The sequence below is a fragment of the Lynx rufus genome, unplaced genomic scaffold (genome assembly GCF_022079265.1).
Source record: "Lynx rufus isolate CCGP_SWC_20201006 ecotype Redwood Valley unplaced genomic scaffold, mLynRuf1.p SCAF_19, whole genome shotgun sequence".
Classification (NCBI taxonomy): Eukaryota; Metazoa; Chordata; class Mammalia; order Carnivora; family Felidae; genus Lynx; species Lynx rufus.
The window spans coordinates 28,461,808-28,481,593 of record NW_025814833.1 but is presented as its reverse complement, the minus strand read 5'-3'; the positions used below and the strand labels follow the sequence as shown (position 1 = coordinate 28,481,593).

Below are 19,786 nucleotides of genomic sequence, written 5' to 3'. Positions count from 1 at the left end.
GGGGCAAAGGGACATGATTCATTTCTTAGAAGTCAAGGTGCTGCACATAAAACCAAACATGGAACATTAAAAAGTGGCAATGAAAATAGCAGAGGAGTAAGGAGCAGAAAGTAAAAAATAAAAAGTAAAAATAAATAAATAAATAAATAAATCAGAAGAGAGTGGGATAAGAAGATCAAGAAACAGCATATTCAAACAGGTAAATTGCTTTCAGTCTTAATTCCCAAGTCATAAAGTCATTTCATATCGCATTTTATCGTGCACCCCATTCCTGCCATGGTAAATACTAACGCACCCCAATTTCTCCTTCCAGTGACACCAACAGTACCATTTAAGATTCTGCCTTTTCACCTCTAGAAACTTGGCTTAAGGTTTGCTACATCCGCCTCTGAAACGATTTTGGTAATCTTGATTTCGATTACATGACCAGTTCAAAAGCATCACGAAGATTTTTCTCAAGTTGTAAACACCCAAATGAGGCCAAGTAACTTTTGATTCTTTTTGGATTCCCCTCCCCCAACCAGCGGCCCTGCTTCCTGCTGTGTCTAGAACACATTTGACAGGCAATTGGCACATATGCCGCCTTCCAGAATTTCTTCTTTCAGAGGGAAACCCCACATTGAAAATTTCTAGAGTTAAAAAGGGAAGTTGACATTCATACACGAATCCAGACATATTTTTCGCAAATTCCAAAATTCCAATTTCACAAGGTTGCTTTTGCTAAGAGAAACAGAGATGTGTTTTTATAAAAATAACCATGGCAGTTAAAGGAAATAAAATAAGCAATTCTCTTTTGTGCCACCATGACATCTCCAAGGTCTTACGCATAATTCGCGAAGACGGTGGCGATACAGATATTTAGAAATTAAAAAATCTGTCTCATTTCGGGGGTCAAGTTTTTGGCTCACTGACATTTCTTGCAACAAGAATCATCACTGATACAGTTAATGCACATATACGCAGAAATACATACTAATAAGTAGTATGGAGGCAGAGTTTTTAAGTAGCTGTCAAAAGCCTGTCGCCACTTCAGATTTGGCTTAAGCTTGTGAACTTTAAACAAGTCATCTGCAAGAGAAAACCAAACAAAATATTACGTTATTCCAATCCTAAATTCCAAGATCTAAATCAAGCACATCCGTTATAGCATTTCCTAGAAATCTCAGTGTAATTAAAACATTACATTAGACGAACCTTTCTTTGGAACTTATTTGATTGTCTTTTTTTTTGGGTGCTCTTTGCCAACATTATATATAGCATTTTTCTAGCAAATAAAACAAATTCTCAAGTTACCTACGCCTCTTCCATGTGTGAAGCTACATAAAATCTAGTATTAAAGCACCACCTCTGAGCCACAGGAAATATTTTTCTGACCTCCTACATGCTGGTAACACTACTGTAGTTATGTGCACTGAGGGGGAATCCACGGACATTGGTTGATAAATGGAGGCGGTTAAGGTGCGCCTGGGTGGCTCAGGTTGTTAAGGGTCTGACTCTTGGTTTCGGCTCAGGTCATAATCTCACATGAGTTCAAGTCCCGCCTGGGGCTCAGCATGGAGCCTGCCCAATTCTCTGTCTCCCTGTCTCTCGGCCACCTCCCCCCGGCTCTCTCAATAAATAAATAAATAAATAAATAAATAAAGGCTGTTAAAGCAACAACAACAAAAAAATTAAACTCACAGAGAACAGATTGGTGGTTGCCAGAGGCTGGGTGGGGGAGAAGGGGGCAGGCGAAATGGCTGAAAGTGGTCAAATGATACAAACTTCCACTTACAAAATAAAGTCCTGGCGACTATAGTTAATAATACTGTGCATATTTGAAAGTTGCTCAGTGAGTAGATCTTCAAAGTTCTCATCACAAGAAATTTGTGAGTCTGTGTGGTGATGGATGCTAACCAGTGTTCCCAGTGTGCTTTTCACAACAGGTATACAAATATTGAATCATTATGTTGTACGTGGGAAACTAATATAATGTTACATGTCAGTTATATCTCAATAATGAATAGAGAAGTAAACAGTGAGTGTTACACTTTTGGCTGAAAGGTCAAGGTAAGAAGCTTTACAAAGTATATGAGAACAAAAGCAAAGCCTCTAACTTTCAGGCAGAGACCGCAAACTCCAAATTATGCTTTGCATCCTCTTTAATAAGTCTATACTTTGTATAGTCCCTCCCCTCCCCCCCGCCTTCTTCATTTCTTTCATTTCCAAACTTTGGGTCTGTCAAATGCTAGTTACCAATTGGGTCATGGCACTAGCAAAAGCTAGTAGAGATGTTAGGTTGTAGTTCAAAACTCTGTACAACTAAATATATTCTCTTGAATACCGTGTGTGTTAATACCACTAAAGACACTGTCCTTAAGTAAGCAGATCTATCTTTTCACACTTAAATTTAATTGTTTTAATAATCTAAATGCATTCTATACACTACAGGAAAATTTTCAAAATATGTCATTATTCCCTTCTGAGGGAAAGAAAAAATATATTTTATATAATAATTCAAAATCAATAGCCCCACACATCGACAGGAGCCTGCCACGCTTACTATAAATACCAGAGATATTTCAAATCCATCTTCTATTTTGTTTTTTCAGGTTTCATTGGCTCTTATCCAACAAAAATCCAAATGCTTTACTTCCAGGGACAAAAGCATCCCAAGGCCACGTGCATAATTTCTCTACGATTAGGGCTATTCTTTGAAATTCTGAATTACTACAGTTAAGAAAAACAACTACACATTTTCTTCCTTTTACTGCTATAATAAATGATTCACCCCTGCTGAAACTAATTTAAATGAATTTACAAAGTCATAAAATGTAGGTCTTTTGTTCTTTTGGTGCAGGGTAGAAAGAACAAAGAAAACCAGATCTGAAGAGATTTCTGGCTCATTGTAACATGCAGGTCCTTTAAAGACCATTCATATCTTGACAGAAAGGAATGAGAGACTGTGGAAATATCCTGTTACACTTGGGTCTTTATGTGGAGTCTGTTGGGAATGAAGCAGAGTTTTGGAAACTGACACATTGAAAGACCACAAGACTGGGGAGACACCTAGATATAAACAGATTAGATAGTGAAACGAGAATCAAGAATACTCTTAACATTTCTAGCAATGCCGACTGCAATGATTCCACCAATTAGTCTAATTCAGTCTAATTATTTCTTGCCGGAGTTTTTGAAAGGGGGGAAAGAAGAGAGAGAATGTTCCACAATCTAGATTAAGGGTAGAGAGCCACTGGGGTAGCACCCCTTTAGTCACATTCTCCGCATGAGGTCGCCATTCACACGGAGTCTCCACAATGGGACCCCGAAGACGCCATAAACAACCAAGTCGTCAACATTTGAAAGACGAGGAGACCAGAGGATAGGAAAGTGAAGTGATAACTGCTGACACCTCAAAGACTACTGACATTTTCTCTTCCATTCCTTTCTCCCCATTTCCGGCAGCAAAAAAAAAAGGGGTGGGGGGGAAGATGTGGGTTTGAGCTCCAGGCTCAGCCACCCGCTTGGCAGAGTAAGCTTTGAGAAATCGCTTCCCTTTCTGGGCCTCCATTTCTTGTTCTCCTGATCATAACTGGTCTGAATCTGAATTTTATTTTTTGCACAAGTCCCAGTTCTTAAGTTAAAAGACAAAGCTACAACAAGTGTCTTCATTTCTGTAGTTGTCGGCCCTCGATAGAAAAAATAATTTCCTGGGGCACCTGGGTGGCTCAGTTGGTTAACACGACTGACTTCGGCTCAAGTCGGGATCTCACGGTTCGTGAGTTCGAGCCCCGTGTCAGGCCTTGTGCTGACAGCTCAGAGCCTGGAGCCTGCTTCGGATTCTGTGTCACCTTCTCTCTCTCTGCTCCTCTCCTGCTCGTTCCCTCTCTCAAAAATAAATAAAAAGATTTTTAAAAAAAGAAAAGAAAAAATGCTCATTGACGCAATTAAGCCTCACTTACCCATTCCAGGTTAAGTTTTAGTGCTTCGATGATTAAACCTCGATTAACTACTTCTGATGGAAATCTTGAATTAATACAGAAAAAAAACAAGGGTGACCTTAATGGACAGTTATGCAACTATGCAGTAATACAGTGATGTTCCTGGGCATTAGGAGGTATATGTGACTTAACTTGCCCTTTTCCTCAATGCCCTGTCCACCAAACTGCAAAAAAGCCCTATATCTTTATATAATGTCCTTAATATGGACTAGCAGTGCCTTTAAGAGCTATGAAGATAACATAGATATTAATTTATTTAATCCCAACTAAATGCCTTTGGGGTACCCCCACTATCATTACCCCCCATTTTACAGATGAAATGCCTAAGGCACAGAGAAGCTATGTATCTTATCCAAGATCACAAAGCGAGCAAACAGCAGAGCCAAGGTCCATACCAGGGCAGCTATGCTCCGTAGTCCATACTCTTAACACTATGGGGCTGCACAACCCAGAAAGCGAAGTCATGGTGGAAATGCTGAGAGTGTCCATTTCAGAATTCCACATGAAACTCAAGTTTGGTGTTCGGGGGCACAAGGACCTCCAGCCTCAAATGGTGTGAAAAACCCTGTGCTCCTGGGAAGACACAGGTTACAGAAAAACGTGGGAATGGATATTTATTTTTCAATGTTTATTTATTTATTTTGAGAGAGAGAGCAGAGAAGGGGCAGAGAGAGAGAGAGAGAAAGAGAGAGAGAGAGAATCTCAAGCAGGCTCCACGCTCAGCACAGAGCCCAACTCAGGGCTCAATGACCATGAGGTCATGACCTGAGCCGAAATCAAGAGTCAGATGCTTTACCAACAGAGCCACCCAGGCGTCCCTGAAAATGGATATTTAAAGCCAAAGGGCAGAATGGGAACTAAGTCAAGGATGGACTGACCTTCAGATGGATGTGTGGGGTTGGAGAAGGGGGAGGAATCAAAGGTGCCTCTGGGGATTCTGGTTTGAGATGTTTACCGAGAGATGGTGACGCTCTAGGCAGGGTGGGATGCTCCGTGTCACAGCGTAAGGAGGACCAGGGACAAATGAGGCACGTGTATCTCTTGGGACAGAAGCGTTTCATGGAGAAAGGGAACTTGACACTTGGGGAAGAGAGTAATACAGCCTAACGGGGGACCAAGAACAAAGTGCCAGGACCTCACGTAGTACTGGGGAGTGAGAGGGTGCCACATGCGGCAACTTAGGTGCGACAAAGGTTTTAGACAAAGGAAGAACAACTCAACCGTTATCCCACGTCCACATCTGACCTCTGCTACCTGCAAGACCACCAAAGGCCAGGCCTAGAGGGAGGGGCGTCTTGTGAAGTGCAGCACATCTCAGTTTCTAATGGGAGACCAGCTACTCTAGTTAGGGGCACTTTCATATGATACTTTGGAAGGCAGGCTGAGCTTAGGCCAAAGATGAGGTCCTAAAATTTGGCCCAGAATAGTTCTATAGAACTTTTCCACTGCCCTCCGGTGATAAGGCCACCCCCACCCCTGCGGTGTCCATGTAGACCACGTGGGGAGGAGTAACAAGGAATTCCTAATTCTTAAGGTATTGTTCTAGTGAGGATCCAGAACTCCCACCCCCCACAGCAATAACAAGGAGCCCCTCCCTTTGAATGTCAACAGAGGCCAAGTGGGGAACCTGGACTTCTACCCCCTCCTGGCACTGAGGAGAGTCAGTACCTACAATCTCTGCCAGGAGTGTGACAGGAAGCTAAACCAGAAGGCTTAAATAAGATAGAGACTCGTAACAGAATACTGAAAATGAACAGGATTCAACTGAAAATCACTCATCATACCAAGAACCAGAAAGATCTCAAATTCAAAAGACAATCAAGAGATGCCAACGCCAAAATGACAGACACATTAAAAATGTCCGATTAAGATTTAAAAGGAGCCATCATTAAAAATGTTTCAACGAGCAATTATAAGCAGGCTTGAAACAAATGAGAAAAACTGAAAGCCTCATCAAAGAAAGAGAAAGTAAAAAGCAGAAGATGTAAAGAAGAACCAAATGGAAATCTTAGAACTGAAAAATCCAATAACCAAAGTAAAAAGCTCAATGGAACAGCTCAAAAGCAGAATGGAGGGGGCAGAGGAAATGATCAGTAAACTGGGAAAGAGAACAGTAGAAAGTACCCAATCTGAATAACAGAAAACAGAAAACCTACCCCCCTCACATACACACACACCAAAAAATGACCGGATACATGATTTGAAGAATTTCCCCCATTCCATAGCTCGCCTTTTCACTCTGCTGATTATGTCCTTTGATGCACAGAAGTTTTTAAGTTTGATGTAGCCCCACGTGTTTATTTTTGCTTCTGTTGCTTGTGCTTTTGGTGTCATCTCTCTCTCAGTATTATTTTTTTATTGTAAGTTTTTATTTTAATTCCAGTTAGTTAGCATACAGTGTTATATTAGTTTCAGGTGTAGAATTCAGTGATTCAACACTTCCATATATCACCCGGTGCTCAGCACAAGTGCCCTCCTTAGTCCCCATCACCTACTTCACCCATCCCCCACCCACCTCCCCTCTGGTAACCCTCAGTTTGTTCTCTATGGCTAAGAGTCTGTTTGGGGGGGGGGAGGGGCGCCTGGGTGGCTCAGTTGGTTAAACATCCGACTTCGGCTCAGGTCATGATCTTGCGATTCGTGAGTTCGAGCCCCACATGGAGCTCTGTGACGACAGCTCAGGGCCTGGAGCCTGCTTCAGAGTCTACGTCTCCCTCTCTGTCTGCCCCTCCCCTGCTCACATTCTGTCTGTCTCTCTCCCAAAAATAAATAAACATTATAAAATTTTTAAAAAGAGTCTGTTTCTTGGTTGGTCTCTCTCTTCTTATTTCCTTTTGCTCATTTCTCTTGTTTCTCAAATTCCACATGTGAGTGAAATCATTTGTCTTTCTCTGACTTACTTCGCTTAGTATTATACTCTCTAGATCCATCCATGTTGCAACAAATGGCAAGATTTCATTTTTTTTATGGCTCAGTAATATTCCATTGTGTATATATACTACATCTTCTTTATCCATTCATTGATCGATGGATACTTGGGCTGTTTCCATATCTCGGGTATTAAAAATAATGCTGCTATAAACATCTAGTGGCATGTATCTCTTTGAATTAGTGTTCTTGTATTCTTTGGGTATGTATCCAGTAGTGTGATTATGGGTCATATGGTAGTTCTATTTTTAACTTTTTGAGGACCCTCCATACTGTTTTCCACAGTGACTGCACCGGTTTTCTCTTATTATTTCTTACAATTGCATGTGAATCTACAATTATCTCAAAATAAGATATAGTCTTAAAAGTAGAAAAATAGGGGCGTCTGGGTGGCTCAGTCAGTTGAGAATCCGACTTTGGCTCAGGTCATAATCTCGAGGTTCACGGGTTTGAGCCCCACCTGGGGCTCTGTGCTGACAGCTCAGATTCTGGAGCCTGCTTCCGATTCTGTGTCTCCCTCTCTCTCTGCCCCTCCCCCACTCTCGCTTTGTCTTTCTCTCTCAAAAATAATTAAAGTTTAAAAAATAGAAAAATAATACCATAAAACAGTCTACGTGAAGATTATCTAGTCTAATCCTTCCCTTTATAGTTGTGAAAACTGAAGTCATAAAGGATGAGATTGTGACATGGATAGTTTTCTGCTAAGTGAAATAAGTCAGACTGAGAAAGACAAATACCATGTGATTTTGCTCATATGTGGAATCTAAAAACACAAAACAAATGAACAAACAAAAAGGAGCATCAGACCTATAAATACAGAGAGCAAACCGATGGTTGCCAGAGGGGAGGGGGTGGGGGGGGGATGGGCAAAATGGGTGACGGGGAGAGGGAGGTGCGGGCTTCCAGTTATGGAATGAATAAGTCACGGGACTAAAAGGCACGGCATAAGGAATGTAATCAATGGTATTGTAATAGCGTTGTATGGAGACAGATGGTAGCTACCCTTGTGATGAGCACAGTGTAACATACGGACTTACCCAATCACTATGTTGTACGCCTGAAACTAACGTACCGTTGTGTGTCAACTACACTCGTTTTTAAAAAATATTTTTAAGGAAATAAGTCACTAATAAATAATAAACTTATTTATGAATTTATACATGTTTGAATTTATATCTGTTATATTTATACTTGTATGAATTTATATTTGTTTATAATTTAAACAAATCCACAAAATATAGGTACTTTTTATTGGTACCCTTATTAATATCAAAGACAGGGCGCCTGGGTGGCGCAGTCGGTTAAGCGTCCGACTTCAGCCAGGTCACGATCTCGCAGTCCGTGAGTTCGAGCCCCGCGTCGGGCTCTGGGCTGATGGCTCAGAGCCTGGAGCCTGTTTCCGATTCTGTGTCTCCCTCTCTCTCTGCCCCTCCCCCATTCATGCTCTGTCTCTCTCTGTCCCAAAAATAAATAAACGTTGAAAAAAAAATTAAAAAAAAAATAAAAAAAAATATCAAAGACATAACCTATATTTTATAGCAATGACAATCCCCTTTCAAACTTTTTTTAATGTTCATTTAATTTTGAGAGAGAGAGACAGAGACAGAGCAGGAGTGGGGGAGGGGCAGAGAGAGAGGGAGATACAGAATCTGGAGCCGGGTCCAGGCTCTGAGCTGTCAGCACAGAGCCCGATGCAGGGCTTGAACCCATAAACTGTGAGATCATGACCTGAGCCGAGGTCAGAAGCTTAACCGAGTCAGTCCCCCAGGCGCCCCAATGACAATCACCTTTTAGAGGATATTTTTAGATTAGACTAAGAAGCGAAGTAGACTATGTACAAAACAACCATGCTAATACATTTACGATGGCCTGTTCCTAACCTGCAACATTTAAAAGAATTGCTTTTTCAGTACATTTAGTACAAACAGAGTTCACCGCACTAAAAATCTTATGCTTTTAATGACTAGGTTAGACTTAAAGGTTGACACTTTTTGCAAAAACCCCACCAAATAAATATGTTCGCAATTCACAGCTAGGAGGACACCACGTGGTACTCTATTACTCTCAACAGATGCGGCTCTTTCAATGAGAAAAAAAAAAATCTCTACTCACATTTTCAGTGATATCTCAGTAACAGCTGCCGAAGCTGTTCCTTGTAGAATTGTACCACGGAAACTGCAGCTTCTACAACTACAGTCATTACAGAATTTACCCTTGTACCTGTTTCCTTAACTTGCCTGAAACAGATGCCTCCAGAGCATTTAAGACTCGTTTGTGGAGGAACGAGTGGGAGCCAAAACCCGCACAGAAGGCCTACTTCCTGGAGAGGTTCTTGGAGCATTAACCCCAATCAATGGAATTTTGTGTCCCAAATTAGTCTACGAAAAAGCCAAGCGCACTTTAAGCCGGGGGCGCAGAGGGGGGCATGGGGAACGGCAGTTGGAGCTAAGCGTCCCTTCTGTCCGATGTGAAAAAAAAAAAAAAAACAGCAAGAAAATGAACAGAACAGAAAACAGTGTGTAAATGCTATCCTTCCAAAGCAGTTTTCAAACTTTTCTGTATCCTGCTATCGCTCTTGGACCACATTTAAAATGCTTAGGCCATTATCCTATTTTTCATTTCTGTTGTATTTTAAATTTTTTTTTCAACATTTATTTATTTTTGGGACAGAGAGACAGAGCATGAACGGGGGAGGGGCAGAGAGAGAGGGAGACACAGAATCGGAAACAGGCTCCAGGCCCGAGCCATCAGCCCAGAGCCTGACGCGGGGCTCGAACTCACGGACCGCGAGACCGTGACCTGGCTGAAGTCAGACGCTTAACCGACTGCGCCACCCAGGCGCCCCTCTGTTGTATTTTAAAGATGATAACGTGGGAGCGCCTGGGTGGCTCAGTCAGCTGAGCATCCGACTTCGGCTCAGGTCATGATCTCACGGTTGGTGAGTTCGAGCCCCGCGTCGGGCTCTGTGCTGACAGCTCGGAGCCTGGAGCCTGCTTCGGAGTTCTGTGTCTCCTTCTCTCTGCCCCTCCCGCCTTCTCTCAAAAATAAAATAAAACACTAAAAAAGAGTTTAAAGATGATAAAGTGGCACATACTTTACTTACCTAAAAGAGGGAGTAAAACTGGGTAGTTGTACGGCATCACAAAGAGGTTTACACAAGTTAAAGTCGTACTGGCTTTTAAATAACCAAATGGATAACCAAGTTCATTGTATTTTCCACTGCTGGTAACAAATACCTAAAAACATGAAGTAATATATAGTTATGACAATAAGGATTTTATGCGAAACCAAACTCCCAGCAACATCTAAGGCACAGCTAATTTATGTAATTTAAAAATGGCAATAGTGCTTCTAGCCTATGGTTATGCCCAAATATGTCATACTAAATCACATGGCAATTCCTGTATACATTATATTAAGAAATGAGGGGCGCCTGGGTGGCTCAGTCGGTTGAGCATTCGACTCTTGGTTTCAGTTCAGGTCCTGATCCCAGGGTTGTGGGATTGAGCCCCATGTCGGGCTCCGCACTGAGCATGGAGCTTGCTTGGGATTCTCTCTCTCTCTCTCTCTCTCTCTCTCTCTCTCTCTACCCCTCCCTCCCTCTTCCCCTCTTCCTCGCTTGGGCACTCTTTCTCTCTCTCTCTCAAATAAATAAAATGAAAAAAAATTTTTTTAAGAAAAAGAAATGACACTGTACTGTGCAATAACCGCTCGGAGACCACAACGTCCAAATATTTACTTGGTTAGCACAATGGCAAACCAGGCTGAAATAGTGCTGATAACCGGCCATTAAAACAAACTGACTTCTCAAAAGAACAAGTGGTGACTGGAGTGGAGGCTTTAGAAAAATGGAATATGGCCCCATGCCTAAAGCATGCAATTACAAAAGCAAAGCCCGTTTAAAGTAGTATGCTAACACTCCTCACGTGTACGATTATCAGTCTTGCTCTACTTCCTTTTGGTACCCCCATTCCCCTATCCATTTATTCATTTTTCATCCAATAATTTGTTTAATGTTTATTTACTTTTGAGAGAGAGAGAGAGCGTGAGAGGGGCAGGGCAGAGAGGGAGGGAGACACAGAATCCGAAGCAGGCTCCGGGCTCCGAGCTGTCAGTGCAGAGCCCGATGCGGGGCTTGAACTCATGAACCGTGAGATTATGACCTGAGCCGACATCGGATGCTCAACCGACTGAGCCACCCAGGTGCCTCTCATCCAATAAACATTTATCAAGTAGCCTATTATAAGCCAGGCACTGGTGCTAATTCTTTTGAGGCAGCGGGGAGATGCTTTGGTTCAGTCTGGAAGGCATTTTTGTCTTATAAATTATGCTGGTAGAGCAAACATTCACTAAAGATCAAAACATTAATCTTTATTCCGCGTGACTCCATCTTCTCCTTTATTGATATTCCTGATTTGCTATATATTATATTGTCAGTTCCCATACACTCGCTGTGCTGTGCTAAAGTCCTCTGGCTACCATGCCTTCTCAGTGTTCCGTGTTTGCTCTTTGGCCCAAATCAGGGCACCAACATATACTTTTAGGGACCTAGACTTTTGTCTTTTCCAAAGTCCTTCAGCAGGATCATTTAAGACAAAAGTCAAACCCTGGTGGTAAAGAGAATCCATCTACCTTGCTAATTGCTGGTACCAGCAATATCATCTACCGGTTGAGTAAATTCTTGCTATGTTTAGTCATAGCTAAGAATAAATCTTTCCTATGCCATTTATGACCCCACATACAATGAGTTGAGCTGTAAAACAGGACTCATCTAGACTTTGTGTCATAATCTGAACCTCAATAGAAACAAATATCTGTAATAACACATGGTACGTTTTGCCCTATTTCCTAAGTGTGTATAACAGAAGAGGAAAAATCATCATAAAGGATCAAAAGCATTACACACACTGTCAAGGGTCAGACCTATGATTCCCATGAAGGGAGAAACACTGTTTTGTTTCTCTCTCTCTCTCTCCCTTTTTCCCCTCCTTCCTTTCCTTCCTCCCTTCCTTCCTTCTCATAAGCCCTTCGAGTTCTTCCAAATTCCTTATCACTTGCAGATTCAAAGAACTTGGGGGCTCAAAGGGATCATTAGAGACTGTCTAGAGAAAGTAAGTATCTGGCCCAAGACCACATCAACTGGTGGCAGAGTTAAGGGTTGGAATCCAGTCTCCATTAGGAATTAGCCAAATTTCCTGGCTCCTGGTTCATCTTATTCTTGTTCATCCCCACTAATTCACTGCATTAAAACTACTCTAAATCAAAGTAACGTAAGGTACAGGAGATAGGCATGTGGCATAGTTAAGGGGTGGTGCAGGAAGCCAGGGCAGGATTTAAGTTTCTTTGGATAAGATTTACAAGAAATGTGCCATTTGGAAAAGAGGGCTTATGTTAGGGGAAAGCTATAATTTGTATTTGCTTTTATTGCGAAATTTTTGTCAACCCATGAAGTCAAACCTCCTATCTTGATTTTAACATTCTACTATCCATAGCTCTACATTTCTAGCACATTTCCAGTGCACTTAACCGAAATATAAACATACGTTCAGAAAAGTGCATGAGTCATAAGCATACAGCTCAATGGGGGCTCCTGGGTGGCTCAGTCGGTTGAGCGTCCGACTTCGGCTCAGGTCACGATCTGGTGGTTCGTGAGTTCGAGCCCCGCGTCGGGCTCTGTGCTGGCAGCTCGGAGCCCAGAGCCTGCTTCGGAGTGTCTCCCTCTCTCTCTGCCCCTTCCCTACTCATGCTCTGTCTCTCTCTGTCTCTCAAAAATAAAAAGAAAACATTAAAAAAAAAAGTATACAGCTCAATGAATGTTCACGAGGTGACTGAACATGTGTAATTGGCACCCAGACCAAGAAATAGAACGATGACCGGAAACCCCCTCATGTCCTTTGCTGGTCACAACTCTGCACCCACAAGAAAAACCACTATTCTGGCTTCTGACAGAGTAAGCCAACTGTACCTTTTTTTGAATGTAGACAAAATAGAATCATAGGACATGGGATCTTTTATGTCTGGCTTCTTTTGCTCACTATTATATTTATGAGATTGTTCTGTTTCTTGCACTCTTACATGCTTGCTTTAAGCTTGCTCCTTTTTTTCTAACCAGTTTTAGCATCTTTGGAGAATTTAAGTGGCTTAAAGACAGCTAGTAGCAATAATCGCACATTTTAGGATGAAACAGACGGCAGTCTAAAAGTGTTTCTTGTGTAAATAGAACCTAACAATCACTGATTTGCTATATGGTGCTGTAGTCTAGAAATAGAACAAACATACTTCCAGCGTGGGGCCTCCTTATTATATCCAAATAAAAAGGCTGTGACTGCCGTGTCTGGATTTTTACAAACCAATATCCAAAGGTGAATCTATTAACGAATCAGCAAGCCCTTCTGGCTGGAGTATAACACCTGGAAGAGCCAGCATATGTGCATTTGCCTCGTCCAAGTAAAATCCACATTACACACGCCAATGTGCTTGGTACAGGAAGAGAAGTTTGGTTACATTACACTAATCCAAAAAGTAGTTTCAGGGCTTAAGGTTTGTGTGTGTGTCTGTGTCAAAAATATTTTGTACACATGAAACTAATATTACCCTGTATGTTAACTAACTGGAATTTAAAGAAAAGCTTAAAAAAATAGATCTTGTGGGGCGCCCTAGTGGCTCAGTTGGTTAAATGTCCGGCTTCGGCTCAGGTCAGGAGCTCGCGGTTCATGCGTTCGAGCACCGCTCGGGCTGTGTGCTGACGGCTCAGAGCCTGGAGCCCGCTTTGGGTTCTGTGTCTTCCTCTCTCTCTGCCCCTCCCCCACTCACGCTGTCTCTCTCAAAAATGAATAAACGTTAAAAGTTTTTTTTTTAAAAAATAGATCTTGTACTTCCAATCTGTCAAGTTCACGCTAAGGTTCAGCTGCAGAAGCCACAGCTGAATAGAAGGACATCCTTTAGGTTAGGGATGCTTAACCTGGGGTCCCTGAATAGGCTTCAAGGGGTCCGCCAAATCCTCAAACACACAGGTGTCATCAGATTCCACTCCCTTAAATGGCAATGTCAGGAGGCTAATGATTCCTATCACACTGAAATGATTTGCTTGGCCCTGTTGCTTATTTGATAGGATTTGTCAGAAAAGTTATTAACAGATTCAGTCTAATTATTCCTAGATTAACCTTTGCAACTTCTCAAAACAATTCCCCGATCCCAGAGTGATTACAGACATTGGGCCAACAGGTAAGGGGAAGTACCTGCCAGCAGGTATGGGGAGACTTTCGTTCCAGGATGTACTGAGTTAAGGGTGAAGGTTCAAGTTCATATTTGTCAAAAGGAAGTTTGTCTATTACCATTGGCTCACAATCTACACAGGAGAACCTCACAACAGGATGAGATGTTCGTGGAGGCTAAAAAACAAGAGGGGAAAATACGGTCCGTTAGCAAGTGAGCTTATATTTCTGACAAATCTGCAACCCCTTTCGTGTTTTGTTAAACCATCGCTGAGATAAAACCAGCGCTTTGAAAAAGAGGGCATCACCAACGGCTTCCATCCGGGAAGGGCCCACAGATTATTTCTTCCATGTACTTGGCATTGGGAGGAGGAAAGGTAAATTCAAACACTTGTAACTACCATTTCAGCGAAGTGAAAACTACAACTGCTTTGAATACGGTTAGGAAGTCACCGATGATCCATAGGATGAACCCTGATTTTCAAATCCACTGTTGCAACCTCCAAGCATGACCCGCCCTTCATTCCTTTGTACCCAGAAGGTTACGGATGGGCCAGACGTGGCTAGCAAAGAAGAAATCCATGAAGATTTCTGATGAGTTGATGACAGACCTAGAGCCACTAACAAGCAAAATGAAAAACCGTAAAGGCATGGAAAGGGCAAGGCAGGTGCCCCCAAATGAGCCAGTCACAACACCCAGGACTAGTGGAAATTTTTTTTTTCAACTGAAATTTTTATAGCACGCCTCACACCCACACGCTTGCCTTGAACAGCTAGGGCTGGGTATGCTTTGGACTGGGCTGCAAAGGCCTCTGTGCCTGGGGTAGCAGAGCAGATTGGTGGGGCAGCCGTTCCGTTAACAGGTTTAGCTTGTGGGGATAGAGAGCGCCCGGGAGAGACATGGCGGCAGCAAGAGAAATCCCAAGAGATGAGAAGACAGGACCGAGTCCCGGGGACAAGGGTGAGATGTGGCTGCACCTGTTCTTGCCGAGAGCTCTCTAAGCCGAGCATGAATGTGACAAACCATCTCTGTTTCCCCTTTAAAGGGGAAAAACATGCTCCTCTGCCTTTACGGTTTACACACCTACAAGATGTGTTGGGAGTTGAAACAAACAGCCATCAGATGTGCTTTCAGAGCTGGAGGGATGGTAGGTAACATGGGTGATGTGGGAGTGAGCCGGAATTTCTTTCATTCCAGTTTTTTCCTGATTTTCATTTCAATTAGACTTGAGAAATATTTCTGGCTTTTTACATTTAAACCGATTTAAAAAAAAAAAAAAGGGGCCATAAAGACCCAAGTGAAGCCCCGTCACTGGCGACAATTAAGTAAATTCGTGACCAAAACATTCACTCTCTCGGGTTTGGAGCTGAGAGCAACTGGGCACCGGGATCTGACCAGTGTGTCACCTTGGAGCCCTGAGGGAAGGTGGAGGAGATGTACCCTCATTCCCAGCCGGGGCAGAAGTGGCCCTTCAGTCCTATAGTCTCATGGCCTCTCCCGAAAACAGGAGCCTAAAAGGAGTAAGCCAGGAGAAAATGCAGTTCACGTCAGAAATTTCTAAAACGTACACAGAACAGAGACGGGCTGAAGCAGTAAGGGGCTAAACTGAAGGCTTGGTGATTGTTTTGTGCCCACAGAAGGAGGATTGCTCTGGCCTTTTTACAGAGGCTGCGGGGAGGAAGAAGGGGGAGTGGGTTTCGTGCGCTTTCCCGTGTTAGCAGATACCTGTCTCCCACAAAAGTCCACTTCATCTGGGACTAAAAAGGAGCAACTACAATATCAAACCCTCCTCTCCTGAATGCAGTGAAGAAAAAGGAAAGTCCTCATTGAGAGATAATTTTTAAATTTTTTTTTTCAACGTTTATTTTATTTTTGGGACAGAGGGAGACAGAGCATGAACGGGGGAGGGGCAGAGAGAGAGGGAGACACAGAATCGGAAACAGGCTCCAGGCTCCGAGCCATCAGCCCAGAGCCCGACGCGGGGCTCGAACTCACGGACCGTGAGATCGTGACCTGGCTGAAGTCGGACGCTTAACCGACTGCGCCACCCAGGCGCCCCGAGAGAGAATTTTTAAAAGATCGCTTAGTTACGGCGCTTGGGTGGCTCAGTTGCTGAAGCGTCTGACTCTAGATTTTGGCTCAGGTCATGATCTCAGGATGATGAGATCGAGCTCACCATGTGCCAGGCATGGAGCCTGCTTGAGATTCTTTCTCTCTCTCTCTCTCTCTCTCTGCCTCCTCTCGATATATATATATATATATATATATATATATATATATATATATATATATATATTGCTTAACTACCCATCATTGGGAGGTACATTGCCAAGGAACACAAGTCCATTGACTACAAAAAGATGAAAAGCAGGTCCACAAAGTTCCACTAGGTGTCTAGTGACTCCCTAGAAAGATGTAGAAGAGCTTCTGTTTTGAATACGTTTCTAGAACCTACACAAGGTGCAAGCTAAATTGTAATTCCCTGAGGATGTAACATGAAAATCAATGCTAGCACTCTTCAGACATGGCGTCTGCCATGTAAATCAAGTCAGCCACTCTGAAATAAGAGCCGAGCCACCATCAAAATGGTGATCGCAACGCCATCAAAAATAGCCATGCCCCAACATCCAAAGTGGGCAGCTCAAGTGGCAAAAGCCACTGAAAGGAAGAATGGCAGAATAGCACGAAGTCCTCTCTTGCTTTTTGGTACAAGCTTAGACTCCCAGCAAGAGATAGAAAGCACGGCTTAAAATCCTCAAAGTAATTTACAAGGGTCACTGTAATCAGGAAACGGAAAACCCAAATGATGTTTACCATTTGGTTTTCTGCTACTTACTAGTGAAGGTAAATTCTGATCTGGCCAAAAAGATTCTGGAATTGGCCAATGTCCAACAGGAACACCAGTTTTAGAGTTAGGCCGTACATAAATCAGCTTATGACAACTATGCCAGGGTTGAGCAGCAAATGAATTGCTTGGCCTGGATGAATCCGTAAGTCCATCTACAAGTTAAACAAAGACAGACACTAAGGCATACAGTTCTTTTTCCAGCTGCTGATCTTCCTGTACAAAATTTTCAGCTAAAAGCAAAGTACAAAACAAACCGAAACACCCCGATCCTTAACTATGCCCCAAATGCGTAGTTACATCGAAAAGCATTATAAAATTAATTTTCAATTTGCTGAGATTTGGACACATAAATTAAACACAGCACGCCAGCTAGAGTTATTCTTCCAAATCAGGCAAATGAAATCGCTCATCCCCCGGTATAGTTTTTACATTTGTGGGATCTGACAAAATAGGTCATAAATTCCATTTGCCTTTTCTTTCTAGTCCCCATTAAGTGGCAAAAATATGCTTGACTAAACCCACCCAATGACTACAAAAGCAAAATGAAAACGATCCACATTCACTCCAAGATAGAAGGAATGTAGGGGCGCCTGGGTGGCTCAGTCGGTTAAGCGTCCGACTTCGGCTCAGGTCACGATCTCACGGTTCATGGGTTCGAGCCCTGCGTCGGGCTCTGTGCTGACAGCTCGGAGCCCAGAGCCTGCTTCGGATTCTGTGTCTCCCTTTCTCTCTGTTCCTCCCCTACTTGCACTCTCTCTCTTTCTCTCTCTCAAAAATAAACAAAGATTTAAAAAATTTTAACATGGAAAAAATTAAAAAAAAAAAAAAGAACCGTAGACAAAGGAGAAATGGAGCTAGAAAGAAAAATCTGAGCTATTTACATGACACCAAATCCAATAGGCTTCCAGTATGACCATCCCCAGTTCACATTAAGGTAACTGAACACAAAAGTATGGATGAAGCAGTGAATCGTTAGCAATACATAACATGTCCTTCCTTTACAATTACGTTAATGAATTTAAAACAGACTGTGAGGCCTCAGTCTTCTGTGGTGGGTGTTCTTAAACTGGAGTCCAAGAAACTCTAGAATTAAATACAAAATTGTGTTTGTGTGGCCTATGTCCGTTCTTCTAGGGAGAGAGGTCTCTATTTTTCCAACAGCTTCTCAAAGGGTTCAAGGCACTAAACATCAGAAAGGTCAGGAGCCACAGGATTCACGGCTTCCGACAGACACGTGTGTCTTTCTGAGCAGCTATGACTGATTGTGGCCACACATTTAAAACTCATGGATCAGGAGAGCCTCGCTGAGTCAGTCGATAGAACATGCGACTCTACGTCTCAGGATTGTGAGTTCAAGCCCCACACTGGGCATGGAGCCTACTTTAAAAAAAAAAAATGTATGGATCAGGTCAGACAGGCACGGTGGTAATGATGTGTGCGAGAGCACAGGATCGAGGTGAAGCGCACAGTGCTCCAGGGCTTGCGGCGCAGGGATGATTTGAAGGAGAAGACCCTTCCCCTGTACAAAAGGACCTCTGCTATCATCCACTGCCATAATCCGTCTGTTTTGAGATGTGGAACGTTCTGTGAGATGTCATTTGAAGAGAAAAGGTTCTGCAGTTAAACAGTGGCCAGGAAAATACTGGTGTAGGGTCTTATAGGATATCAGCAGTTTCCGGATAAAGGTTCACAATCTCTTGCTGACATACGGTACCGAACACAGATTTCATAAAGATAGCGTGGCCCCTTTGGCACTCACAAGACCAAAACCAGATTACTGGTTAAGTGGCACTCCTCCATGATTCTCCAGGTACTTCGTTCATAGAGAGGTGAATAATGCAGGGTATCCCAAGACTGGGACCAGGGAAGATGAAGTGGGTAAGAAAAAGGAAGAATTTTCTTAAGAAGGTTTGCCACTGGATTAAAGTTGTTAGCATCAGACCAACTGACACGTGAACGCATGGCCATTGTTTGGATGGATGTTTGCAACCACATGAACGTGTGTGGATAGTACAGGCTGTGTCTATTATCAGTTTACTGTCTTCCCAACCTCGGATCATTCTCTGGGGCGCAAAAAAAACACAAAAAAGTCACGTACTGTACCTTCTCCAACAGGAAGTGGATCTGGTCCCGTTTTTTCAAAGTTAATAACTACACCACTCTGAATTTTCTGAACTAGAGATTCTAAACACTGATTCAACATTCTTTGCGTTCTAACACAGTAGGAGCGACCTATACCAGAAGGAAAAGCAAATAGTGTCAGTTTGAGCAAATAAAATACTACTTAACAACGTAAGCATCTGAAATCGTAGAGTATATCTTGAACCAATCATAACTATGTTGGCTGCAAACATCACACTCAGGATGAGCTTAAGCAGGAGAGCTGAAAGATTCTGAAGGAAAACAAGACAAGACAGGATACGGCATTTAAGCAAAACCATACTCTGCTGCTCTGAATTCTTCCTCTAGAAATACGAAATATTGCCAATACCTCCTGTGACTTCACACATCTGTGTGATGGCAGACTCATCAGTTGGTACACTCCCTAGATGCTCTGGTTCCGTAGAAGCCAGTCCAGGCAAACGCAACACCAGGGCAAATAACCTTTGATCCCAACGAAAAGGTTCTTTGGTTAGTTCACTTCCAGGCAGAGGAGAATTCAAAGGAAGATGAAGCTGATAAGGCAAAAGTTGAAAAGTTTCATCATAACAACCCATACAAAACTGAAGAGAGAGTCAAAAGGGTCATTTTTCTTTCATGTACTCGGTAATCTTTCAAGGATTGTGAAGACGGAAGGTCTGATCAAACTTATTCT

The 19,786-nt window shown here is 42.7% G+C and overlaps 1 protein-coding gene across 9 annotated transcripts in view; it reads right to left on the bottom strand.

Annotated features, from left to right (window-relative positions):
• The window catches only part of LOC124513937 (integrator complex subunit 6-like), a 56,840-nt gene that overhangs the window by 11,999 nt on the left and 25,055 nt on the right, over nt 1–19,786 (bottom strand). For 7 of the 9 annotated variants that reach the window (XM_047081995.1, XM_047081991.1, XM_047081993.1 and 4 more), the window contains 6 exons: nt 19,463–19,646; nt 19,075–19,203; nt 16,960–17,123; nt 14,147–14,299; nt 10,012–10,144; nt 974–1,068 (listed from right to left, as the gene is read on the bottom strand). In XM_047081995.1, the coding sequence (XP_046937951.1) occupies nt 974–1,068; nt 10,012–10,144; nt 14,147–14,299; nt 16,960–17,123; nt 19,075–19,203; nt 19,463–19,646 (858 nt within the window). Of the gene's footprint in view, nt 1–973; nt 1,069–10,011; nt 10,145–14,146; nt 14,300–16,959; nt 17,124–19,074; nt 19,204–19,462; nt 19,647–19,786 lie in introns of those variants that run through there. The other 2 variants (XM_047081998.1, XM_047081999.1) reach the window with 2 other exon arrangements.